The sequence below is a fragment of the Camelus dromedarius genome, chromosome 6 (assembly GCF_036321535.1).
Source record: "Camelus dromedarius isolate mCamDro1 chromosome 6, mCamDro1.pat, whole genome shotgun sequence".
NCBI lineage: Eukaryota > Metazoa > Chordata > Mammalia > Artiodactyla > Camelidae > Camelus > Camelus dromedarius.
Window position 1 is genome coordinate 70,034,969 of NC_087441.1, and position 27,074 is coordinate 70,062,042.

General features: G+C 39.1%; 1 protein-coding gene across 3 annotated transcripts in view; it reads right to left on the reverse strand.

Moving 5' to 3' along the window:
• Positions 1-287: 287 nt before the first annotated feature.
• Positions 288-27,074, reverse strand: part of CD109 (CD109 molecule) — a 113,798-nt gene continuing 87,011 nt past the window's right edge. For 2 of the 3 annotated variants that reach the window (XM_064486943.1, XM_064486942.1), the window contains exons 25-33: positions 26,174-26,402; positions 25,016-25,181; positions 23,225-23,415; positions 22,626-22,781; positions 21,550-21,615; positions 18,690-18,832; positions 15,381-15,528; positions 6,759-6,861; positions 288-4,731 (exon numbers count right to left, since the gene is read on the reverse strand). In XM_064486943.1, coding sequence (XP_064343013.1) covers positions 4,544-4,731; positions 6,759-6,861; positions 15,381-15,528; positions 18,690-18,832; positions 21,550-21,615; positions 22,626-22,781; positions 23,225-23,415; positions 25,016-25,181; positions 26,174-26,402 — 1,390 coding nt within the window. In that variant the 3' untranslated portion in view covers positions 288-4,543. The remainder of the gene's footprint in view (positions 4,732-6,758; positions 6,862-15,380; positions 15,529-18,689; positions 18,833-21,549; positions 21,616-22,625; positions 22,782-23,224; positions 23,416-25,015; positions 25,182-26,173; positions 26,403-27,074) is intronic. The other variant, XM_064486944.1, reaches the window with a different exon arrangement.

Sequence of the window (27,074 nt, forward strand, 5' to 3'; positions counted from 1 at the left end):
GCCTTCTGTATTTCTTTAGAGTTTCCAGAAGCCTCACATTTTTCCTTTGTGTATCACGTACCTCTCCACGAACCCCACTCCAACACCAAACGCAAAGAATGAGGAGGGAGGTGAAGGGGGCTGGTGGTCAAGTTCCTTTCAGCTCATTCATGTCAAATTCTTATAACACAATAACCCCCCCTCAGATATCCCATATCTCACCATTAAACAGGTTCAATTAAGGAGATGCGCCAATGACATGATTTTAAGCTAAAATAAAAACAACACTGATAATAAATAGCTGGAAATGTTCATTTTTATTGATAAATCATGGTTTCCTATTGAATACATATTCAAGTACAATTGACAACAACATAATACTTGAACACCTAAAATTTAAACTTTCAGAATCACCCTGGTTCCATATAGAAAGCTTTAGTTTCTGGAAAAATAATATTTTATTTCAACAGTATCTTTCTCATATGCAAAACAGCTTTATAAAAGAGAGGATTTATGAATAAAATCTTGTAATACTTCCTGTGTACAAAAAACAATTGTCTCTACCACATCAACTATACCCTACTATTTTAAAAATTCAAAACATAAAGGCTTGAAAGACCAGAACAGAGCCACTCTTTATTAAACCTAGCAAAGATAAATCTTAAAGAGCTGTAAGTAGAACATGGAACAATCTTCCACCGTCGATTCAATACATGGGCAGAAGAGTGGTAAATCATGGCTTCATGGCAACGTGAGACAGAATTATTCTTAAATATGTAGCGACACATATGTCAGTATCATCCCCATTACGGAGACACACACATACCAGTGTATAAGCGTCCTTTGAAGTAAGAACTTAGAAAACATCTATTTTCCTGTGTTACAATCATGGAAATGAAATGGCAACATTTTACAGAATAACACAACGTGGCGCTGTCTTTTGATGAGGCACATGAAAACACAACTCAATGGCCAGAGAGAGTTTTGAAACAAGCCTACTCTCACTCACACATACTTCATTAAAAATATATATTTACTGCTTACTTTCCGGAAGAAAGTAGGATAACAGTCCTCTATTCAAAGTCACGATAAAAATAATTGCACCTCAAATTACTCCCAATGTAACTTAAGATATTTAATATTAACACGAATATCATTTGAATAGATGATAGAAAAATTTTAAGTTCTTAAAAGTGCTATCTATGCCTTATTGGAATTTGAAAACAAAGAAAAATAGGAATATACTTCTATCTAACAGAAGCCCTTACTGAGGATATATAAGGTTCCGAAGCTTAATCCAAGAGTGAGTCCACTTACTGTAAGGGTCTCAAATTTACAAAGTGCAAGAAAATGATGCACTGAAGAATATACATAAGGGTATCTGGACCCATGGTAGCCACTTGACAAACCCGAAATAAGTACTGTCCTTATGTTAAGAAACCTTGACAAGGAGATATTTACACCATATTTTTTTTATAGAATTCAGTATTAAACTTCAATAAAGCAAATTAGAAAAAGTAAGGCTGTTACAAAGAACTCCAGATTACATGGTTAATGAAATGGCGCCTTTAAAGAATGACAAAGACAAATCATAGCTCCAATTTTTAAAAAATGTCATAGGACAGCCAGAAATGTCGAATGGTGTCAAACTGAATTACATCAAACTAATTGAACTATATCAAAATAAAGATAATTAGCATTAGATTGCCAGACTATTTATAACTAAATTTAATATAAACAAAAAGTATGGTTAAATACAACTTGAAAAATATATATATAGCCAGCTTAAAACAAATGGAAGCAGGGAGAATTGCTATATACAATCCCGAAAAATTCCCATGTGTAGAATATAGTATTGCGTGTATAAGTGACAAGTGTAACAGGGCAGTCCAATAAAAGGAAGCATTTCATTGGCCCAGCGTATTTTAATGGGCTTTAATTTCTTTCTTAGAATTGTATCAGAAGGTAGAAAGACGGTGAAACCGCAGCATTGTTCTGTCCTTGAGTTATGTGGCTGTTAGTTACTCCCGATGTTCAGTCTCTGGAATCACTGGCCAGTCCAAACTGGAAGTGAGATACGCTGGTGTCTTAATAAGGTTCCCACTTAGTGGGGAAGACGGGGACCTTAGTTCATATTAGTAAATAAAGCTGATGGCATTCTAAAGGAAAAGTCGGCATAAGCAAACTTAAAGGTGAAATGAGGTTTTTAATATTAATATTCATAGCATGTGAAGAAAAGAGTCATTACTATTTATTACTAAGCCGTGTCCTCCTCTCTTCCGCATCCCAGTGGCTTTGTGGTCCCCTGTAAGCCAAGCCCGCTGCTGCAGGAGAGCCAGTGTTCTGGGAGGCAGAAGGAAGAAGGGCCACATGCAGCTCAAGGCCACGCTGGCGACCCTCTCCTCCACCTGCTCCTCCTTCTCTTCTTCCTCTTCGACCCCCTCCTGCTCCTCATTTTTAACACATTTGTAATAAAAAGAGATGCACTGCAATTTGAGTTACAAGGTGAGCTTTTAACCTGAAAATCTGAAATAATTCACAAAATACATACTAGAGTTCTAGTTTTCAGTGAGGAAGAAACATGGTCTAAAAAAGCAACAAGTCGTCTTCCGATGGCTTTCCACTCCATTGTTTCCAGGATTCTACACTAGAAGTCCAGCATGAACAGAAAACAAGCTACAGAATGTGAGCTATGGCTGGTCAGTCTGAGGTCCCCTGGCCAGGGAGGGGGAAGGGGTATCTTTTGCCAACACCATCCTCCAACTTTCTTACAAGACACTTTCACCTCCAAAGAAAGCCTAGGATATAAAAGCCGAAATCCCCACGCAGGAAGGACAAACACAAGAGCCTTTTTCAGATCAGACTGTTTCAAAGGCGTAACACAACTGAAAACTTTTCCCTACTGAAAAGGAAATCATATGTTTGATATTTACCAGCTTTCTCCGTAGATCTTTCTTTTAGCATCTCTTTTCTATATACAGATTTCAAGCTTTCAAAAATTACTGAATGCTGGAAATTCCTACCTTTGCTTCCAAAATATCCATTAAACAATCCCTGAATATCCACCCCACTGTAATTTCTTTAAATTCACTAAAATGACAACATTCTTTTAAATATTCACTTTAAAAGATACTATTTGCATATTTTATTTTTGGATTTACTTTTAAACAGACGAAAATACTGTATGTAATGCAGTCTCTTGGGAGCCCATGGCAATCATGGTTCTACGTCCTTTTGAGAGAAATGCACTGGAGTTTGGGGGTGAAATTAAACCACTTTTTAGATTTAGTAAAAGATCTTTAAACTGTTTTTGACATGTCTAAAATATTTCAATATGTTTCAAAGGAAAAGAAGAAAGGAAGATGGCAAGGAAAGGAAGAAAGAAGGAAGAGAGAAAAAACAGGGAAGGGGGAAGAAGGAAGAAAACTTCTTTAAAGTTTTCACCCAGATAAATGAATATTATCCTTCCAAATACCGGGGAACCAATGACCCAGGTGCTCAAAATTTAAGAATCTTCTGTAAGATTCAGAGCAAGTATTAGACGTTACCAGACAGCTGGTAGTCTGACACTCAGACATCTGAGTCTAGAAGGTTCCACAGGACCCTGGCCAGTGCCCTATCGTACTTCACATCTCTCTGATCCTTGTCAAACCCCACCTTCTTTCCCAGACCATGGGGAGGTCAGCCTGCTGTGTCGCAGACAGGATTCTGTCACTCCCCTTGGCTTAGCATCCCCCATGACTAGCTGGCATGTGCCTCCTGATCCGGGATCTTCTGGTCCAAGTCACAGAAGGCACCTGTTGCAATGCTGTCTGAACAGAACCCGTGTGTGGGGCTGGGGTCCGAGAGGAGAACGTGCCTGGGGGCCCTCCGGGCACTTCCCAGCACACTCAACCTCTGAACCGCGGGCGGCACAGCAAAGCGCATCCTCCCTCTTCTCCTCTCCAGAGGGAAAACCGAAGAAGGTTAGGGCTGGGGTATGTGACCACATCTGGAGTGGAAAACCACCATTTATTTCCCTTTAAAAAAAAAAAAAAAGAATCACCATCTATGTCCAAGTAATACCTGATTAAGAAGGATGTACTGAGACCAGAGGGGCGGGCGTGGTGGGCAGAGGCTGAGGCTGGTACAGAAGAGACAGAACAAGCTCCGCCCTCAGGGTGTTTTCTCCTTGCTCCCAGGAAATCCATCACTGTTGATACTAAGCAGACGCTGATGTAAAGCAAAGCTTAAGAACCTAGGCTCATTTCCTCTAGAAAATGAAAAGAATCATCTAGAATAACATTTATTCTGGAGAAAACAGCCCGTCCAAAAAAAGTCCTAAAAGGTTTTAAGAGGGGGAAATGAAGAAACACAGCTGCAGTAATTAGGACTTTTGTTCCGCACGGAAGTCAGGAGAAGAAATCAATGCAGCTCTGCATGCGAGGACCTGTTGTCCACCATTGCCCCCCGACCCCATAACAAGAAAAAAAAACGGTGATCAGAGTAATCGGATGCAATATTTGATTACGAAAACAAGACAATCACACGTGACTTCTGGAAACAAAAGCGTTACATGGAGTGCTTAAAAAACCGGTCGCAGCCAACTTTGCAAAGAAAACAGAAGCGTGAAGCAGAAAAGGAGGCTGGCAGGAGGGGGAGAAGGGGAGGCTGAGGCCGCGCTGTCACAGAGCCCGCAGCCCTGAGTGTCGCCGCAGAGGTCACAGGAGGACAGCTTCGCTCTGGAGTTGTAGCTTCTCACCGCTCGTCTCCCTGTTCAAAGAGGCAGACATCAGTTTACATGCCTCCTTTGTTTAGAAACATGTACTTTGCCAGAACTTAAGAGCATTTCAATACACTCTTTCGAGTTTACCGCTTTTCATATAATTTTATTTTTCTTTACAAGAAACAACTGACATGCTCACGAGGGGCCCCGAGCTGCTAACCAAATCCAAGAGAGAAACAATGCTTTCGGTCCAACTTCTCCACCACCAGCAGCTGGCCAGCATTGAAAGAGAGGAAACAGACCACAGCTGCCCGCTGCAAGTCAACCACAGCCTGAAATGCCTGGCACAGGGTAGACTGTAGGCGGAGGATTTTTTAAACTCCTCGAGAGTTTATTTTAGGCTGACATTTTCTATGCATTCAAGTGAAGTGCTAATCATTAGAACTACTGAAGAGAAATATTTGCCATGGACTTTATTTTTTAAATGTGAAAATATGAAGAGAACCCTGCCTGTGCAATGCCTTGTCTCAGTGTCTTAAAACACTGACATACAGTCTTTAAAACTATTCAACTTGGGTAAATTTTATAGTAATATATATATATTATATAAGTAATATATATATATTATATAAGTAATATATAAAATATAACTAATATTTAAAATATATACATAAAGCACCAGTAACACTACAGTAAACTTAATCATGAAACATAAATTTTTATTTTTACAATTCTTAAAACTTTCTATTTTCGAATTTCTTCATGCGTTTTCAACAATTTTTAGTATTACAAATATGTTTTCTAACTTTAATAGTTTTCAAATAACAGGTTGGTTGGTTTTTATTATTCCAATCTTTCTAATGTTGTCCTTTTAAAATGTCCTCCTCATACATAAGTTATTTTCCTCAAAAATTTACACAGACTGAATCTTTTTTGCTTCTAAAATGTCTGAAATGTTCTCCATGCACCTAAGAAACGTCAGTTGGAGAATTTTTCAACTGGGTTATAAAATAACAAAGTTGGATAACTAGGTACTGTCACCCAGTCTCCACAGCGGATTCCATCCTTCCACCAGAAAAGAAGTGCTGCGTCAGTGCGTCCCCACAATGTCCCACGGGAACTGGGGGAAGGCTCTTTCCCAGCTCCAATAGGAGGCAAAAGACAAGAGGAGCAAAAGACAAGAGGAACTGGCTTGTTGACTCAGGAGGAGAGAGAGCTGGTGCTACTGCAGTCTTTAACGGGTGCTCCAGCATCACTACCAATGATGCGGGAAAGTTCCTTGTATTTTAAAGTGTAATTATCTACAACCACCTATCACCTGAAAATGTTCACGACTCGTGCATTCTGATGATTCTAAGCCACCAGGAATGCTCGTTCAGGACAAATGCGATTACGAGGTGCAACTTTAGTCGGGAAACCACACACCCGCAGAATCAGTCTGCGCCTGAACACAGATCCGTCCTAATTAACTTAGGCGATCTCCAAACTAGATCTCTACTTTCACATCCTAAATGTCTCACATTTGAATCAAAGAAGGTCGTTATTTTCCAAAGACTATATTTTTCTTAAAATGATTGCTTTAAAAATCTGTTACAATATATAAGTCTTAGCAGAAGATGACTCCCTCAGTGAAGAAAGAGCTAAACCCAGCTGAGGCTTTCCCGCTGTGGATGGTGTCCACCTTTCCTCCTGAAGAAGTGCCTTTTAAAACTGGAAACACAATGGGTGCTCGGAACAGGAGCAGAACCTTGGAAACCAAACAAACCTGAACTCTTCTCAAGTTTTCTTTGTAAAGTTTAATAACAGTGAGTTAAAAACCTAAAATGTTATGAGCAATAACATCACTTTTTAGTATCATATGCTAAATGCTATCATGTGATTATTTTTATAAATTATCAATTGTCTTCATTTAAATGGACAGCTCACCTCCTGCTCCCCAACCCCTTACACTCCCCCACCTACAACACTCTTCCCAGCAAAACCAATCCAGCAGGTGGACACTTTGAATGAATGAATCAATGAATGAATGCCTGGCTTAACTCCTAAAGTATTAGGAACTCCAAAACACACTTACTTGGTTCATAGTAATCCACTATGGACACTGAAGCATCTTGTGTATTTGACACTTTAAAGTTTCTCACAGCAGGAATATCAACACAAAACTGGGTTTCATTTACCTTGAAAAATACAAAAGATGTTTAAAGAGGTGACTATGTGTTCACAATAAAGTAAAAGACATCTCTTTCTCATTTCATTTTAGGAAACAGCTCTAGGAACTAACATTCAGGGAGTGCTTCACTTCTACACAGCCGGTACTGTGGTAAGAGCATTATATAAATTACATCACTTAACTTGTAAAACAGTCCTTGCAAGACTGGTGTTATTCTTAGTTCCATTTTACTGAAACAGATACTGAGAATCTGAGTGGTTAAGTAAGCAGGAGCTCAAATGTGCATGCTCCCGGCCCTGGGGCCTCACCCAGACCCAGCCTCAGCTTTGCACCCCAGCCCGGTGGCTGGTACCAACTCACACCAGCCCCCTTCTCTGGGGAATCACCCTTAGCTCACAGGAGCCACCTCATCCAGTAAGTGAAGCAACCGCAGGGTAGGGGCCACAGCCCACAATCAGTAACTGACCAATACGGGGTATGAAAGGCCAGCCTCCTGGCTTCTAGGAGCGGCAGCTTATGCGAATTTGACAATGTTGGTTAAGAAGTTCAAAATTGATGAATTCCTTCAAATATTCCAATGAGGAGTAAGTGAAAAGTCAAATTAATCAGTCAAAAAAATGTAACAGACACTCAAATTAAGACAACCATTAACAAGAACATCATAAAACTGGAAAACTCCAAAACCAATTATATTATTAAATAAAAATCTTAAATGTGTTTTTGAAGCCCTAAATTAGCTCAAGCCATATTTAGTGTATGAAAATTACTGAACAGCAAAACAATCTAGAGACCTAAACTGGATTTAACAGCTTTTTTAACCAAAGTGGTTTTTGAAGTCTTAAAACGACAAGAACATTAAGGAACTAGCTTTTTAAAAGTAGATCTGTTGCTGAAGAAATATAGTTGTTTTTGCAATTTGCAATTGATTCATACTTGGCAAAACTGAAATAAGAAACATACGTGTTTCCCCCAAGTGACATGAAGTCCTAAGAACACTTAGAACTCAGTTTTGATTCCACATATGAATTTCATATAGATGTCAGAATAAACTTATGTGCCAGCAATTTTGAGACATAACAAGTAGAGTTTTGAATTCTTCACTAACCTTTCTCTCACATATTTTATGCACCTTATTCTTGGATCAGTAATTTTCATACAGCAATGGAAAGAGTACATAAAAATTATATAATTTTGTGTAAAGGCCAAACCTCTGAAAATATTACAATGAAAGCACCTAACTTTTCAATGCAGGAACATTAGTTCCTTGGGAACATATTAAAATTTTTTTCATGGAAGCATTTTATTTTATTGAAGTATAATCAGTTTACAATGTTGTATTAATTTCTGGTGTATAGCATAGTGATTCAGTTATACGTATATATTCATTTTCGTATTCTTTTTCATTACAGGTTATTACAAGTTATAGAATATAGTTCCCTGCGCTGTATAGTAGGACCTTGTTGTTTATCTATTTTGTATATAGTAGTTGTATCTGCTAATCCCAAACTTCCTATTTATCCGTCCCCCTGCATTCCCCTTTGGTAAGCATCAGTTTGTTTTTGGTCTGTGAGTCCCTTTCTGTTTTGTAAGTAAGTTCATTTGTGGTTAATTTTTTTTTAGATTCCACATATAAGTGATACGTATTTGTCTTTCTCTGACTTACTTAACTTAGTATGATAATCTCTAGGTCCATCCATGTTGCTGCAAATGGCATTATTTCATTCTTTTTTATGGTTGAGTAGTATTTCATTGTGTATATATATATATATATATCTTCTTCATCCAGGCATCTGTCCATGGACACCTGGGTTGCTTCCATGTCTTGGCTGTTGTAAATAATGACGCCAAGTACGTTGGGGCACATGTATCTTTTCGAATTGGAGTTTTCTCTAAATATATGCCAGAAGTATACAGCAACTCTGTTTTTATATTTTAAGGAATATCCATACTGTTTTCTATAGTGGCTGCACCAATTTCCACACCACCAACAGTGTAGGAGAGTTCCCTTTTCTCCACACCCTCTCTAGCATTTATTATTTCAATGATGGCCATTCTGACTGGTGTGAGGTGGTATTTCATCAGTGTTGATATGCATTTCTCTAATAATTAGAAAAGCTGAGCATCTTTTCATGTACCTATTATTCATCTGTATGTCTTCATTGGAGAAATGTCTGCTTAGAACTTCTGCCCACTTTTGGATTGGATCATTTGTTTTCTTTTTATTGAGTTGTATGAGTTGTTTGTATATTCTGAAAGTTAAACCCTTGTCAGTCGCATTGTTTGCAAATATTTTCTAGCAGCCCATAGGTTGTCTCTTTTTTTATGGCTTCTTTGCTTTGCAAAAGCTTATGTTTGATTGTGCTCTATTTGTTTATTGCCTTGGGAGACTGACCTAGAAAACAGGATTTATGTCAGAGAATGTTTTGCCTATGCTCTCTTCTAGATTTATGGTGTTCTGTCTTATATTTAAGTCTTTAAGCCATTTTGAGTTTATTTTTGTGTATTGTCTGAGAGAGTGTTCTAACTTCACTGATTTACATGCAGCTGACCAGCTTTCCCAACACCACTTGCCGAAGAGGCTCTTTTCTCCACTGTATATTCTTGCCTCCTTTGTTGAAGATTAACTGACCGTAGGTCTGTGATTTTATTTCTGGGCTCTCTATTCGTTCCATTGATCCCTATATCTGTTTTCTTTTTTTGTGTGTGCCAGTATGACACTGTTTTGATTACTGCAGCTCTGTAATATTGTCTGAAGTCTGGGGTGGTGGGGTTTATTCCTCCAGCTTCATTCTTCTTCAGTATTGCTGTGGCAATTCTGGGTCTTTTGTGATTTCCATGTAAATTTTAGGATTATTTGTTCTAGTTCTGTGAAAAATGTCCTGGGTAATTTGATAGGGTCACATTAAATCTATGGATTGCTTTGGATAGTATGGCCATTTTAACAATATTAATTTTTCCAATCCAAAAGCATGGGATATCTTTCCATTTGTTTAATCATCTTTAATTTCCTTCATCATCTTTAGTTTCTTTTATCAATATTTTATAGTTCTCAGCATATAAATCTGTCACTTCTTTGGTCAGGTATATTCCTGAGTATTTTTGACACAATTTTAAAAGGAATCTTTTTTTTACTTTCCTTTTCTGATACTTCATCGTTAGTGTAAAGAAATGCAACAGATTTCTGTATGTTAATCTTGTAGCCTACTATCTTGCTGAATTTGTTTATCAGTTCTACTAGATTTTGTGTGGAGTCTTTAGGGTTTTCTATATATAATATCATGTCATCTGCATATAGTGACAATTTACCCTCTTCCCTTCCAGTCTGGATCTCTTTTGTTTCTTTTTCTTGTCTGATTGCTATGGCTAGAAATTCCAGTACTTGAGTAGAAGTTGTAAGAGTGAGTGTCCTTATCTTGTTCCAGGTTTTAGGGGGAAGGCTTTCAAATTTTCACCATTGAGTATTATGCTGGCTGTGGGTTTGTTATAAATAGCTTTTATTATGTTGACATATGTTTACTCTATACCCACTTTGGTAAGAGTTTTTATCATGAATGGATGTTGAATTTTATCAAATGCTTTTTCTGCATCTACTGGGATGATCATGTGATTTTTTGTCCTTTCTTTTGTTAACGTGATGCATCATGTTGGTTCATATTTGTATGTCAAACCATCCTTGTGTCCTTGGGATGAATCCAACCTGATCTTAGTGTATAATCTTGTTTATGTGTTGTGGGATTTGGTTTGCTAATATTTTAAGAATTTTTGCATTCATTGTCATCAAAGATACTGGCCTATAATTTTCTTTTTTGGTAGTGTCTTTGTCTGGTTTTGCTATCAGGGTGATAGTGGCTTCATAGAATGAGTTTAGGAGTGCTCCATCCTCTTCAGTTTTTTGGAAGAGTTTGAGAAGGATCGGTAAAAATTCTTCTCTGCATTGTTTGTTAGATTCCCCAGTGAAGCCATCTGGTCCTAGAATTTTGTTGGCAAGGAGTTGCTGTTGCTGTTGTTTTCAGATTCTATTCACTTCTAGTGATCTGTCTGTTCAAACTGTCTATTTCTTATTGATTCATTTTTGGTGATCTGTATGTATCTAAAAATTTGTCCATTTCTTCCAGGTTGTCCAATTTGTTGGCACGTAATTGTTCATAGTATTCTCTTATGGTTTTTTGTATTTCTGTGGTATCAGTCATAGTTTCTCATCTTTCATTTCTTGTTTTGTTTATTTGTGACCTGTGTTTATTCTTCTCTATTTGTTTACTCTTTCAAAAAAAAAAAAAACCAGCTCTTGGCTTGATTGATTTTTTTCTATTGTTTTTAATCTCTCTTTTATTTACTGCCTCCCTGATCTTTATTCTCTCTTTCCTTCTGCTGACTTTAGGTTTTATTTGTTCTCTTTCTAATTCTTTCAGAGGGTAAGTTAGGTTGTTTATCTGAGATTTTCCCTGTTTTTTAAGGAGGGTCTCTATCACTATGAACTTCTCTCTTAGGACTCCTTTTGTTTCATCTCACAGATTTTACTTGGTTGCGTTTTCATTGTCATTTGTCTCAAGGTATTTTTTAATTTTCTCTTTGATTTCATCATTGGCCCATTGGTTTTTTTAGTAGCATGTTGTTTAGTCTCCATGCATGTTTTTTTTTTTTTTTTTCGTTTCTCTTTCTGTGGCTGATTTCTAGTTTCATGCCATCTTGGTCAAAAAAAGATGCTTGAAATAATTTCTATTCTCTTAAATCTGTTGAGGCTTGTGGTGTCCAAGTATGAGATCTATCCTGGAGAATGTACCATGTGCACTTGAAAAGAATGTATATTCTGGTTTGTTTTGTTTTGTTTTGTTTTTGGATGTAACGTCCTGAAAATATCAATTAAGTCTTAACTGTTCTATTATGTCATTTAGAGGATCTCTGTTGCTTTCTTGATTTCTGTCTGGAATATCTGTCCATTGATGTTAGTGGGGTGTTGAAGTCTCCTACTATTATTGTATTCCCATCCATTTCTTCTATGTTTGTTGGTATTAGTTTTATATATTTAGGTGCACTTATACTGGGCGCAGATATGTTAACAAGTATAATATAATATCCTCATCTTGTATTGATCCTTTTATCATTATATAGTGTCCTTCTTTATCTTTCTTTATGGCCTTTGTTTTAAAGTCTATTTTGTCTGATATGAGTATTTCTACCCCCTCTTTCCTGTCATTTCCGTTTGCATGAAATATCTTTTTCCATCTTCTCACCTCCAATCTATGTGTGTCCTCTGCCCTAAAGTGGATCTCTTATAAGCAACATATAGTAAGTAGGCTCTTGTATTATTATCCAATCTGCCACTCTATGTCTTTAGATTAGAGCATTTAGTTCACTGACATTTACAGTAATTATTGATAGATATGTGTTTATTGCCATTTTAAACCTTGTTTTCCAGTTGATTTTGTATTTCTTCTTCATTCCTTTCTTTTTCTTTTTGTTTTTCCTTTTGTGGTTTGATGATTTTCTTCTGTATTATGCTTGAGTTCTTTTCTTTTTGGCTTTTGTGACTCTATTTCATGTTTTTGATTTGTGGTTACCCTGTTTTTCAAGTATGTTAATCCATTACTATATCTACTTGGTTTAAACTGGTAATCATATAGGCTCAAACATATTCTAAAAAGAAAGGAAAGCATCTACATTTTCTTACTCTCTTCTCCCACCTTTTATGACTTTGATGTACTCTTTTGCATCTTCATGTTTATTTTGCTGTTCATTGTGGTTACTGCATTTCCAATGATGGTTTTCTCATTTCTATAGCTTCCTGCTTCTTTTCTATTTAGAGAAGACCTTTCAATATTTCTTTCAGGACAGGCCTTGTGTTGCCATATTATTCTAGTTTTTGCTTGTCTGAAAAATTCTTTCTCTCTCCTTCTATTCTAAATAATAATCTTGCTGGGTAAATTATCCATGGTTGCAAGATTTTCTCTTTGAGGACTTCGAGTGTATCTTGCAACTCCAATCTGGCCAGCAATGTTTCTGTAGAGAAATCGGCTGATAGTTAAAAGGGGATTCCCTTGTAACCACCTGTTTTTTTCTGCTGCTTTAGAATCTTCTCTTTTATCTTAAACTTTGGCTCTTTTAATTATAATATGTCTTGGTGTTGGCCTAGTTGGGTTCATCTTGTTTGGGACCCTGTGTGCTTCCTGTACCTGGATATGTTTCCTCTTTTAGGTTTGGGAAGTTTTCAGCCATAATTTTTTCAAATACATTTTCAATCCCCTTTTTGCTTTCTTCTCCTTGTGGGACCCTTTTAAAGCACAGATGAGCATGCTTTAGGTTATCCCACAGGTCTCTTATACTCCTTCCTTTTTTTCTTTTGTTTTTCTGTCTGCTGTTCCAATTGGGTGATTTTTATTATCCTGTCTTCTAAATCACTTATTTGTTCTTCTGCATTATTTAGTCTGCTATTTATTGCCTTTAACTTGGTTTTCATCTTGGCAATTGAGTTTTCTGATTTTAATTTATAGTTTCTAGTTCATTTTTTACAATAATTTGTATTTCTATCAGTAGCCTCTCTTAATTCCTTCAGTGGTTTTATTATCTCTTTTTTGAACTCAAATTCTGATAGACTGGAGAAGTCTGTTTCATTGTTCTTTTCAGGGGATTTCTCTTGTTCTTTTAATTGGGAGTGGTTCCTCTGCTTCTTCATTTTTCTTATATAGTTCTCTGACTCTATGTATTTAGGAGTAATAGTTATATACTGCAGTCTCGATGGGCTGCTCTTATGTGGGAGCATCCTTGTGTAGGCTGTGTGTGTGCAGTATATTTTTGTGTGAGGGCCATTTTTAGTATGATGGCTATCATGTCTTCCCTCCATGTGTGCTACCTGTTATCCCCTTGATAGGGAGTCTGTCAGTGTTGTGGTGCCCGGAACCTGCACCAGACACTGAGCAGGGCCTCCTCTTTGCTCTGTGGTTGCCACAGCCCTATCGGGGGCTGGGTCTGCCCCCTAGTTGTTGGAGTAGAAGCCCCTAGATCTGAACTGCTGTGTGAGGTAGGTGGGACTGGAGTGCTTCCTCTGGGAGAGGAGCCACTGAGTAGCCCTCTGCAGGAGCCGTCCACCTAGAAGTGCCTTCCATGGTGTCTCTTGTCACTTGTTGTGCAGGCTCACAAAATACACTATTATTGGCACTGCCTTCAGCCCCACCTCAGCTGTGGGGATGCAGGCAGCCTTCCCTGGTGTTCCTCAGGTGTTCTATTCACAAAGCCACCAGGGAAGATCCACTCAAGTCACACACCTGAATCTGCCATGGCCATGGGCAGGCCCCAGCCCTGCCTCCGTGTCCACACCCTGTTAATTCCAGGCCTGCCCCAGCTGTGCACCAGTATTCTGCTCAGATGTCCTGGAGACACTGAGCTTAAAAGGTACCAGCGATATAAATCTGCCATATCTACCTGGGATACCACTCAAATCTCAGTCCATCTTCTGAAATCATGTGGCCCCTGGGAATGGACTCAGATTTCAGCCTGGCCTCCACTGGGGGTCAACCTATCAGCAATTGTGCCCTTCCAGAGCAAGCCAAGAAGGAGACTGCTATGGCAGACTGGGCTCCTTTGCACGCACTCCCAGCCTCAGCCTGTGCTGAACTATAGTCCCTCCAGGCTGCCTCCATGCAGCCAACTCCAGTCCTCCCTCCAGGTCTGTCCTCCAAAGCCCAAGCTTCATTCAGCACCCAGTCCCAGTACATGCCCACAGGCTCGCTGCTTAGGCTGGGGACCTCACAAGTCCTCTGTCCAGGTTTCTCCCCATTCTGTCTGCCACAAAGTGGCTGCTGCACTCTCCTCTAGCCACTGAAGCTCCGCCTTTGTCCAGTCTGCCCTCCCTGCTGGTGCAGGGGCTTCCCAGGGTGAGGGCACTTTTCCTCCCCAGGGCTCAGGTCCTGCCCTGATTCTTTTTTTTCCCCTCCTATCCAGTTACATGGAAATGTTTCTTGTAGATCTATGTGTATAAGATCTGCCAGAGTTCTGTAGGTATACTATGAGTACTGTTCCACATGGAGGTGTATTTTTGATGTATTTGTGGGAGAAGGTGAGCTCTGTGTCTTTCTATTCTGCCATCTTGAAGCTGCTCCATTCATGGGAGTATTTTAGAACATGTGATTAAAGCTTTCACCATCAGCACTTTTTTTTTTTTTCAGCAGCAGCAGCATTTAAACAAATATGTTTAGCAATTCTCTGAGGCAAAGGAGTTCTCAAATTGAGATCTGGATTGCATTTTAGACATTATAACATGGCAATTTCTGTATGTTTTACATCTGGTATGAAACAGATTTCCTTATCAAGACTTTTGGGCTCACCATTAATAGCAATTCTCTTTAAACTAATTTTATAATCATATATTTTTAGTAAGGAAAAATATACGGTTGCCATGTGAAAGTTATTCAGGGACACAAAAGGCCGAATACTAACTTAGAATGAACACGTGTAAAGTAAAGTAGACTTCCGAACACAATAAATGATGGCTCTGGCAATGGTTACCTATGTGAAACAGGTTTTACTACTTACAGAATCTAAGTAGAGGTTGAGTTTCCCATGATCATGTTCCACTTTTTTCAAGGTCTCACTCAGGGGAATGGCGTCTGAGGGCACGGTAAAACCACTGAGGAGGTTAACTTCCATAAGGGCCATGCCGCTTCTCGTTGGACCCAGAAATCTAAATCAAAGAAGAGAGGGTGGAAGGGAACCCTTTAGCAAAACCCTAAAGAGTAATGCATCATCATTAGAGTAACAACTGTGCCTTTTAAGGAGAAAAAAAACTATCTCCATATAAAAAATAAAAATGACAACAGCCAATATTTTCCAAATATTTACTGTATGGTTGAAATTTAAAAAATCATTATAGAAAACTGTAAAAAGGTTAATCCTTTCCTTACAGATACGAAATCCTTGTATCTTTCAACCACGTGGCAGCCCGTATGAAATGCCTGCCGTGTGGTGGCTTGTGCACCTAGGTTGTAACGTGTGCAGCCCTTGCCCCTTTGGCAGGCAACTCTTGTTTTCTAGTAGTGTTTCCAAACTGCAGTGTATTTTTCATCTTCCCAAAAGTTGACAGAACTAAGATCTCCAGCTCAAAGCCAGGAATTGAAAAAGAAGCATCACTTGACCACTCAGCACTAGACAGTGGCCAAGTCGTTAACAACCTTTTCTTCATCTGGTTTTAGACAGAGAAGACCCATCCTTCCCTTTCTTCTTCCACATGCTTGGAGCACATTTTCTGTTTTCTTTGGCCACCTTGGGAGAATGACAAGCCTTGGAAAGTTTTATTACACTGCTCATTCTCTAACCCTGTGCGATCATCAGAGCATCTGGGCACCCACAACATTTTGTCTCCTTTAAAACAAATATTTTTCTAAAATAAATAGGTGGCAAGCGCTTTTTGTCTGGAGCAGAAAGAGCCCTGCGTCGTGATGGGAAGGAGTCTGTCTCCAACGTGAAAGGCTCCTAGCATCGTGAAGTCAGTTCCTGTTGTCCTCCAAATGGCAAGAGCAAGAGGGGCCAGCAGAAAATCTTGCTTTTTAGAGCAGCAAACAGATGCCTGCCAAACATGACTGATGGAAAAACCATACAACACGAGTGCTGGCTGCAGCGGGCCCGGCAGTCCCAGGCAGCTGGAACCATCTGCTGGCTGATGCACGAGCCAGAAGAGATGCTATTGAAAACTAATACGGGCATTAAAACTAGAGGTGTTTGTATCTGAGCAAAAAGCACAGATGAGAAAAACAGCCAATCTGCTTAGGCACGGAGACTTCAGTACGTCGTCCAAAGTGCCTTGGTTGACCTGGTCTCTTCGCCAGCCATGGACAGATCTGTTAAATTACCCTGTCACCGAGAAACCTTGTCTGAGGTGAGTGAGGGCTTGGACCCAACTGATGAGAATAAAATGCCGGAAATACCAGCCATTTGTTTATAAAGTGTCATTGAAAGAATTCACTTAAGATTTTATTTGTGTTTTATAGCAGATTTTTCTCAGAAAACTAGTAGCAGCATCTGAATCCTTTTTTATAAAACCCCTCACCTGACATGAAAACACTTCTCTTCTCCAGATCCTCCAAAAAAAGAAGACAAAAAAGACACAGACATCCTCTACCTAGCAAAGTTTACTGTCCCATCTGACTCCTGATTCTGGATTCAGATTCGGAATCCCACCTCTTGGCATGCACCCCTGCACGGAATGAGGCCCCGTCGTGGTCTGAATCTCAGTCGCACCTGATTTCCCTCTTCTGTGTCTTCACGTGACCTTTCCAACAGGTAAACTCCCTCTCAGGGCACCGTAAGACTCTTCTTTTGTGCCTTTTCCCAAACTGGAATTTTACGCTGGCGTCAGGATTTAGGTTTATTAATTTCTGTCTCCCCTTCCAAATAGTAAGTTCCATGAGGACATCTCTGTCTTTTTGGCTGAACATTTATATTCCGAATCCTGGCCCTGTGCCTGGCACTTAAGGGAGTCTCAACCAGTATTACTGAGTGAATGAGTGACTGAAGGAGTGACTGAGAAAAGCAGGGATAGTACTAGCACCTACTTCATAGAGGTACTTGTAAGGGCTGAATGAGACGGGCGCGCGGGCGCCTGGTACCAGGCCTGGCAAGTGAGTCTGTGATAAATGTAGGTGGTTGTTGTTTACAACAATAATAATAACTTGATATTGTTGTTCTGGAACACAGCCCAGTTGCAAACTTAGTAAAGTATAATGGGAGTCCTACTTTCTTCTCAGCTGGAAAGGAAGCCACCGCAGAGATTCTGATAACCCCGTGCGGCTGGTCCAAAATGCCCAATAAGGTCAGGGAGGGGGCAAACACATGTGACATTTCATACCAAAATCAGGAACAAGAAGGCCCAAGATAGTCCAGATGGTAGCAATAATGGAGGAGGTTGGGTTCAGGCAGTGGCTAAAAAGGTTGACCCCCTGGAGGAATGCCCAGAGATGACCTTGAGAGCATCTGGCAGCTCAGGACCACAGCCATGATTTCTAGCCCATCGACAGCCCAAGTTCAACCAAACACTAGGGACACTTAACAAGGGCAGGTAGCAGCTCCTCAGTGTCAGCACATCTTGCAGGAACACCCAGCTTAACACCAAATCATGCAGAGGTAAGAGGACAGACTGATAAGGAAGAAACTGTAAAGCCTCTTGATTCGAGAACTTTCTGAAGGGGTTGCTCTCAAACTTGGGTGTGCAGTAGAATGAGCAAGACCCTGAATCTGTGAAGTCAGCAGTCTTGAGGTGGACGCCTTTTCCTTATGACTTAATAAGATCCTCAGATGCTCGGGACACAGACCAAATTTAAGTCACCTCAGCAAGTACTCCCAGAAGGTGGAAGAGCCTAATTTCCCAACATGAGGACCTTTTAAACTGGAATATTTTCACTGTATCTAAAAAAACTATTCTCTTCACTGAATTTGCATGCTTTTATTAAGGTTAAATATGAACCTGATATAATTATTTAACAGGAAAATGACCAACAGAAAGAAATAACCAACTTTGGAGTATTAAACATGATTTGTGAATTTAAAGCTTTTATAAACTTGAATTTTATAAAACTTCTCTATTCAAACTTGTTATAAATACAAGGAAAACCTGTAAATAATCTGGACATGTTGAGAAATAAATGCTTAAATATAATTAGCAGTACTTCTAGTCTGTAATCTGAAATGTAACACATAACTGAAATCTTTCTTAAATGTAACTCCTTATATTGATATAGTTAGATAACTGTATATATGTAATTACATTATAAATAACAACATATATTTAATCAAATCTTCAAAGCTAATTTTTTAAGGAGAAAGAGGAGGAGGAGGGACTTAGATACCAACCTTGTGCACACATTCAAATCCAAGTGATTGATATCATCTTCATTATCTTTTATAGCAACATCTAAATCAAAGGCTTCTTGATCTTGGATCGATTTTCGGACTCTAGAAGATCCAGACTCTTTCACATTATAAATAATATTAAGCTGCAATAAATAACAATTTAGTATAAATAATAAATTAGTAGCAATAAACTGCCTTCGTTATACATTCTAAATATTATGTAATGATTCTCTTCAGGACAAACCCAACTAAATTTGTAATCTTCAACCTAGAAAAAAATTAGTTTTACTAAGTAAGTATCATAATCAACAAATATAATTATGAACGTTTATAAATAATGATTTTTAAATTGAGAAATTGTTACATAACATTCCAAGTATCCTAGACCATCGTGAATGATATTGATGGTTATTGCTTTTTCAAAGAATGTGAACCATTCCCTTGAGGGTAGAAATGAAACTACTGCCAACTCTCTTGAAAGCATCCACTAATTCCTAAGTTCCGCTGCCCAACTGGAGTCATTTTTCAGAAACTGGAACCTTACAAACTATCAGTAAGATAAATCAACATGTCTTCATCCAAGATCCTTGGTTGAACAGAAACTTGTTCAACTGCTAAGGATTCTTTTTGATCATAAAATGCTTTCCAAAGATAATGAAATACACGATGGATTTCAAGTCAATTGGGTCTTTTTCAGCAACACCAATTTGAATGGTGCTGTGGGGACAGTGGGGGGCAGTGTGAGGGCCAGTGTTTTTCTCAGAGATCCTAAGATCAGAAGCTTGGGAGTGCACTATTTAAATTCTTTACCTCTTCCGCTTTCTTTGATACCAAGATTCATAAGCCTCACTATTACTATGTAATACTGTATTTTCTTTCACTTATACTTAAATCTGTCTCTCTCTCACACACACATGCCTCAGAACTCAACATTCAGCATCCACTGTGGATTTACATACTTTAAAAACCCCTCTCTAAGCCTTCATCTTTCAAACCTAAGAGTTCCAATTTTTGATTGTGCCTCACCTAGATCATATAATCCTTCATTCTCTTCATCATCTGGAATATCTCAGTCTGGACATTCTCCAACTTTTCCTAAGCTACAATGAAAATTGTAGGATCTTCTTGGAGTATTCTTGGAGTCTCTCATCAAACTGGAGAGACAGCCTCTGTGATTTTCATTACCCCCTTTCCTGTGACGTGCAATTGTCCTTTAGAGACCAATCTCATCAGGAAATAAGCACAACTACGAGGTTTGTCCCCTGGGCCACAATTAACATCCAGCTACAACTAAGTGTTAAGAGTTTACATTTGGCCCATAGTAGAGATCAACTGCTCACTCAGAGAACTTCAAGAGATCTTGCAGTTTATTTCCAGTAGATTGCTTTCCATCACCCAAAAGAGGTGAACTCTGACTGCAAACCTGAGTTTCTTTGCCCTCCTTTTTCCTAGAGCACTTACAAAAATATCAACTAAAGGAAATGTCAGTACCTATTCCCAGGCGACCAGCATTTTGGCAGTTTTCTTCTCCATTACGAGAAGTGCCTAGTGGTCCCTCCCTTTGTCTTCTGCATGTAGGTGCAGACACGGGACTGGTGAGTGTGCTGACCAGTAGGTACCATATTTACTGCAGTGTCCTTCAAACCTCAAATAAAAATTGTATGGATTCAGTTATTTATCTACATTTGGCTTATAAAGAATGAATTCCAAGTGATATGGTGGTTTAAGGATACATAATTTTTCAATTGTATCTAAAAATATCCAGTGTGTTTACTTTTGGATTTACTCTTTGCATTGAAAGACAGCGCGGGAGTGACAGTTTTCACGTGGTCTTTGTCAGTAAAGATCAACACCAATTATTCACTCTTTCTGACCTTTTCATTGAACACTTTGAATACTGTTCCTTTTAACTAGGATTTTTCCTTGGTTTTTAAAAGACATTTACTGTGTTTTGAGTATCATACAAAATAATCCACATTATTTGGAAGCTTCCAAATTATACCTGACTATGTGCCCTACTTTGCTAAAGTGTTTCTGTTCCCCCAACTAGAACAGTTGTACTGGTTTTTGAAAAAGCGCCTCTTCTCTATAACAGCCTTTTTTAACTTTCTCAGTAAATCTTTCAAGGTTTGTTTGGATTTTTTTCTAACGAAGCAAATGATCTTTTTCGGCACTGTTACATATTATTTTGTGTCCCAAGAACATGGTAAGTCCCTATGATTTTCATGTATCAAGTATAATAACTTCCATTCAGGATTTTACCTACTGCTTCCATTTTACTCCAGCCCAGTTACACCATAAAGGGTCAATTTCTTCAGATTTCCTTCCTACACTAGAGCACTGAACACATCATGCTCTACTTGCTTTATTTACCATAATATAAAATTTTACATCAAAGGGGCACATTTCCTATCTTCAAGTCAATTACTTGTAATATCATGTTAACCTTTATTTTTTTAGATGAACATTAAGAAATTTTAAGTAAAACGCTATTCATCAAGTCACAGTAGAAACTCTACCAAGTGTCACAATTTCTGAGCTGTATTTTAACAAAAAAAGGCGAGATTTCCCAACAATTCATATGAATCATATTGGAGGATTTTAATTCTCACTTCAAAAAATGTATAATACACAAGAATAATTTCTTCCAAAGGATTATCAAACCATATAGTTGCCGTCTACTCACTAGCTAGTAATCTAACTCCTTTTATTAAAGAGAGTGATTTATCTTGCCTAAGTCATAGAAATTAGTCATTAACAATTTTACATTATGTAAGTTAAAGATTGAGCAGTGCCTCAAACCAAAGAATTATTACAGCAATTCACAGTTAACAAAACAAAAACAAACATGATTACATACCTGACAAATAGCAAATCCAAAACCACTTGCGGAAATATTAACTGCCATTGGCTGCACCACAGCAAGCTGAATGAAGTGGGAAAAAAGTGAATAAGGCCAACTGTCCATATCGAGGTCCTTCCAACCAGCACAAGAGACCACCGTTACCCCTCCCTGGGAGTCTTAAGAAATCGGCACTGCAAAGCTCTAAGAAGTTTACAACACACCCTCACATGTCAAAACTGATGGGTCAACCGGATAAGGGAGGGGAAGGCCGAGGAAGGACACACTCGTGCTGTGGACAGGTCTGCCCTTCTGCAGGGGCCGAAGCATGAAAGAAAAGAAACAGAAGCCATTTCCCTCCTCACGCCTCCCTCAGCATCAAAGCCCCTGGCCTTCCTGAGAATGCAGTGGGACATCATCACTGACTAGTCCAACGTTAGTCCTTCCTTGTCCTTTGCCGTCACCCCTCCTCCTTAGTTTCTAGTCCTGAAGTTATCCATTACCTTCAACTTCCTACAAGGTTAACCAAGGGAATAAGTTAGGTTCTAGAGTAGTCCTTTATTCCATTTGAAAGAAAGAATTCTACTACTGGTTTCATTAATTCTCTTAAGAGGACATGTGGTGCAGCCAAAAAGAACATGGTCTTTGATTTCGTGGGTTCAAATCCTGGTTCTGCTGTGACTAGTAACATGATCTTGAGCAAGTTACTTAAACTCTCTTCACCTTAGTTTTATCATGTGTACCTTGGGGATAAAAGTGCTTACTTCCTAGTGTCAGTTTAAGAAGTAAATGCAATAGTACATACAAGGAAATCCAGCACAGGGCCTGCCAAGAACAGGAACTCAGCAGGTGTTCATTCCTTTCCCAATAAGACAAGGCCCATGTTTTCTGCTTTTCCCAATCTTTCCAAAGTTCTCAAACCCCCCCCCCCCCCCCCCCCCGCTCAGCATATTCAACCAAAGGACATTCCTTCCTCCAGAACAGGGCTGGGAACAAGTCCTTGTTGAAATCAACAGAATGGAAACAAAGCCCTATTCCAGCAGAAGGAACCATCTACACAGAAATTCAGATCACCAACCACCCCTTGTCCCCACCTCTGCCGTCTGGAGGAGGAAGCGGTTCTGTGTGTCAATCAGAAACTTTACAGGACTCGGTGAGCTGGGCCCAATCACAGTCACTTGGAGGTTTGTCCTTTCTGTGTTCATGAGGGCTGCAGATTCAGACAGGGCCTTCAAGGCCACAATGGTGTCCTGTTGAGAAAAGAAAAAAGTGTGTGCATGTGAGTATCTATCAAGGTCTCCAAAGCGTGAACTTCAGTTTTGTTTAGGACACCTCTACACAACCATCCACCTTCCTTGGGAGTGAACTCTCCTCGACTCATCTTTGCATCTGATTGACCTGGAGTACAGGAAAGGCTCAGAAAACATCTGCTGAATGAAACTGAACTCCTACCGCAACAGGTATCACGGATGAAAAATGGCTAATAAGACAGGGAACCAGTTTATCCCAAGTAAATATCAGATATGATGTTTATATCAGTGATGAGAAAAAATTAAAATTAGCAACTTAAACATTTGATTTGTAATATATATATAGTTAGTTAACTAGTTAGTTAATTTTATATATATACATATAGTATATACACATATAAATATACATATAGTTAAAGAAATTTAAAGCGATCATCACTAACCTGGGTAGATGAAAAACCTCCCAAGCTATTTCTTTGTGCGCTGAGCCACCTCATAATTGGGACTCCCTCGGCAGCCTGATGCTGCAGGAAGTGTGACAGCAGTGCGTACGCCGCAACTTCAATATCCAGGGAGCTTGGCTGCCAGGATTCAGAAAGTTTGGACACTGATGACACCCAGAATTGCATGCCTCCTGCAAGAGAAAAGTAGTAACAGTCTGACCAACTACAGAAAAATTACATTTTATACCATTAAACACTCCTACATTGGTCCAAGATCTCCTTGACCAGCATAAAAAAAATATATCTCTATATATGTGTATATTTATGCCAAGCAAATATATGTATATCCATACACACACCAACATGTAGTTACATATCCCCTTTTAAACTATTACAACATATAAATTTTCATCCTTTTCCTATTACTTATATTTGAGGACATTTTGATGGAAATGTTTCCCCAAGAGAAATTCCATATGTTTGGCTAAGACCAAACAACTATAAATTTAAAAAAAATAACTATATTCCAGATCATCCCAAAATATTTTAGGACATACTGGAAAGAATCCTGTTCTGGGAGTCTGCCATTAACCAGCTCTAGTGTTCTGGGAAAGTCTCCTTTTTTTCATTAAATGAAAGTTGGTGTTATAGGTTCAAAATCCAAGACCCCAGGAAAAAAATGAGGAACACTGGACAACTCTATGAGCTTCCTAGAGATATTCCCGCTAGCCCCCTGAGGGACACCCTAGTCCGTACACCCTTCTCTCTCTCAAGTATTAGTGCTCAGAAGATGACTACACTTGGGTGGAATGTGAAATAACTACCGCTTAGCCAAGCAGAGAAGCAGAAATGCCAAGGCCTACTTCAGCTTCTGTGCAATCATCTTCTCATCTCCAGCACTGCACTGGGTACTGAGGATTTAATCTAAATTACTGCTAATAACAAGGCAATACTTCTTACAGTCTCAGAAGTCTCTAAATATTTTCCACAGTTACCCTTTCTTGAATTACAAGAGCTGTGAATCAGCCAACATTACCTAAAATTATTTCTGCCCACCAATCCCCCTCAACACACACACACACACACACACACACACACACACACACACACACACCTGGGTCTCTGACCACAGAGGCCATTTGGGAAGTAACACCATCTACACTTGTCCTGTTGTGGCCCATAAGCAGTCCCCATCCCCAAACTGTTATAAAATTATACACCCACCTCACAGCATTCTTTTGGCATTTGCATTTCCATTAATAAAATTAATTAGCACTTGCATTGCATTATTAAAATTGATTAACATTTTAATTCACATTTCTGAACACCTGCTATGTGGCAGTCCCTGCACATTATCTCATTTCATCCTCTCATCCTCACAGCAACCCGAAAATAGGTGTTATTCCCATTTTACAGTTAGGGAAACTGAAGCTCGTAAAGCTAAGTGACAGAGCCAGAACTTGAGCCGAAGTCTCTCTAAAACCCACGGCCTTAGTGACCGCCGAAGGCCACCAAACCAGAAGTGACAACAGACAACTCACAGGGTAACTGACAGAGGGCAGAAATATCTAAAAGAAAGAAACTCCCCAAGACCAAAATTCTCTGGAAAACTCTTGGGGAGAGTGGCAGCGGATGGGCACATCACACCCACTCTGACCTTTCATTCTCATCCCATTCAAAAGATGTGAATGAAATCCGCTTCGTACGAAATCCGCTTCGTATCTATCTGGTTTACAAAACCTGCTCCCATCACGTACATGTTTCATGACGCGTAACGGGTCCCCGCGTTACCTTCTTGTTCTGCTCTCCCCGTCAGCATATTCAAAGCTTCCTTGGCTTTAGGGCTCCCCACAGATGACAGCGCATAAGTTACAAGAGCCAGCGTGTAATTGTCTGGAATTCCTCTATCAAATTCAGACTCCAAAAAGTTGACAGACTCCTGCACATCAATATTAGGCTGGAAAGAAAAAATATATATATTCTACTATTCAAAATAACCCATTACCACATATTTAAATAAAAAGCATTTTCAAACTTTCATTCAAAAAATAATTTCAGTGTCTGTTAAGCACCTGACTTTGTCCTAGGCAATGGGAACCATTGATGATCACAGACATTTAAAGATCTGCCTTGCATTTTGAAAATAACACCACTTTTCAGGTTTTATATGCAAATAGCACCATTCCTTAGAGGGAATAAAAACTACGAAGTATTTGCCAGTATTCCTCCAATTGACTATCATGAAATAAGAAGAGAGCATTAAACACAGCCTGAGAAGGATGCTTCTCATATTTGATCTCAGGTGTTGAAGCTCTAAATTCAGTTGAAAGTTTATCTTCTATGTGCCCAGTAATGGGCTGGGAAAACAGCAGGAGCCTAATATAGAGAACGGCTGTTTTTGATCAATTGCAGTCTGCGCGAAGCAGTAAAGGCGTCAATCACTGGGACAGCTCTGGGGCAAAATTAAGCTCACTAGCGTAACTTTCCATGCTCACTTGTTTTCACCCAGACATCCATGCCCACTCCAGACACTTTTTAGAGTGTGGGTGTACTTTTTTTTTTTACTAAATTAGCAGACATTATAATTGCCCCATGATATTTTAGAAATAAAACAATCCTTCACAACCGAAATTTGGAAGAATTTTCTCTCCCCTAAGAAGTTAACTTCCCAGTGATAAAATATGTATTGACTTTTCACACTAGTAACATCATTTACATTAGGACATATTTTTAGAATTCTCTCAGTTATTCTGAAAGACTGGGTCAATGCTTTTATTCTTAGATTTTGGAACGTGCCCACAAATGCAAAGCGCAAGAGAACTCAAATTCAAGACTTCGAATGTGATGTAAAACCGCAAAACTCTCCATTTCCGGTTGCATATTTGACCCATCAGATCTACCTTCCTTGTGATTTTCTACCCATTATTTATTAAATTACAGATTAAATACCTGATACTTTTTATAGCCCAGGAGAGAAGTCACAATATAAGCCGTAAGAGTTAGTGGACTTTTATTGCCACCTTGAAGTTCACTGTGGATCACTCTTCCAGGTTCCCAAAATTCACCACTCGACTTTTGATGTCCTTTGAGCCAAGTGTATGTTCTGTGTAACACGTTCTGATCAATGTCTATGTAAGGATCAGCTTCAAGGAAACATCGCAAAACAAAAGCTGACAACCTTGGTGAAAAGGGGTGGGAAATTACATAAAATATACTTTATAAAGACCTCCAAGTTACACTGAGCAAGAAAACGTCAACAGTAACAAGACTTTTTTCCCCATCAGAAGATTCACCAAAGGACAAATCCCTGAAGAAAGAACAAAGAGAAGACAGATGACAAAGAGACAACAAAGTAAACAACTCAGCTGGGCCAGTGGGTGTGGTTTCCACTTACAATGGCCAGGAAATTCCCCGCCAACTCACAAAGTATCAGCATTGGAAAAGAACGCAGAAGCCATCTAAGCCTGCTGCATTATTTTATAGGTTGAGAACTGGATACTCAGAGTTAAAAAAACTGTCCAAGGTTATTTATCTTTGGACAACTCCCGGTATTTACCAAGGAAGATCTCATTACATACTTTGTTCAACCCTGAAGCAGTGGATGAAGTATACATAGTTCACAATCAAATTGTCATACTTTGAAGTAGAGGAAATGGACATTTTTTTTCCTACAGGACAGGAATCAGCACATTACAGCCTGTGGGCCAAACACAGCCCACCGTGTGTTTATATGTGCCTCCCCCTCCCCAACCCCCAACCCTACACCCAAGAATGGTTTTTAAAGAGAGAAGGAAAGAGAGAGAGAGAGAGTGGAAGGGAGGGGGAAGAATATGCATTAGACTCTACGTGG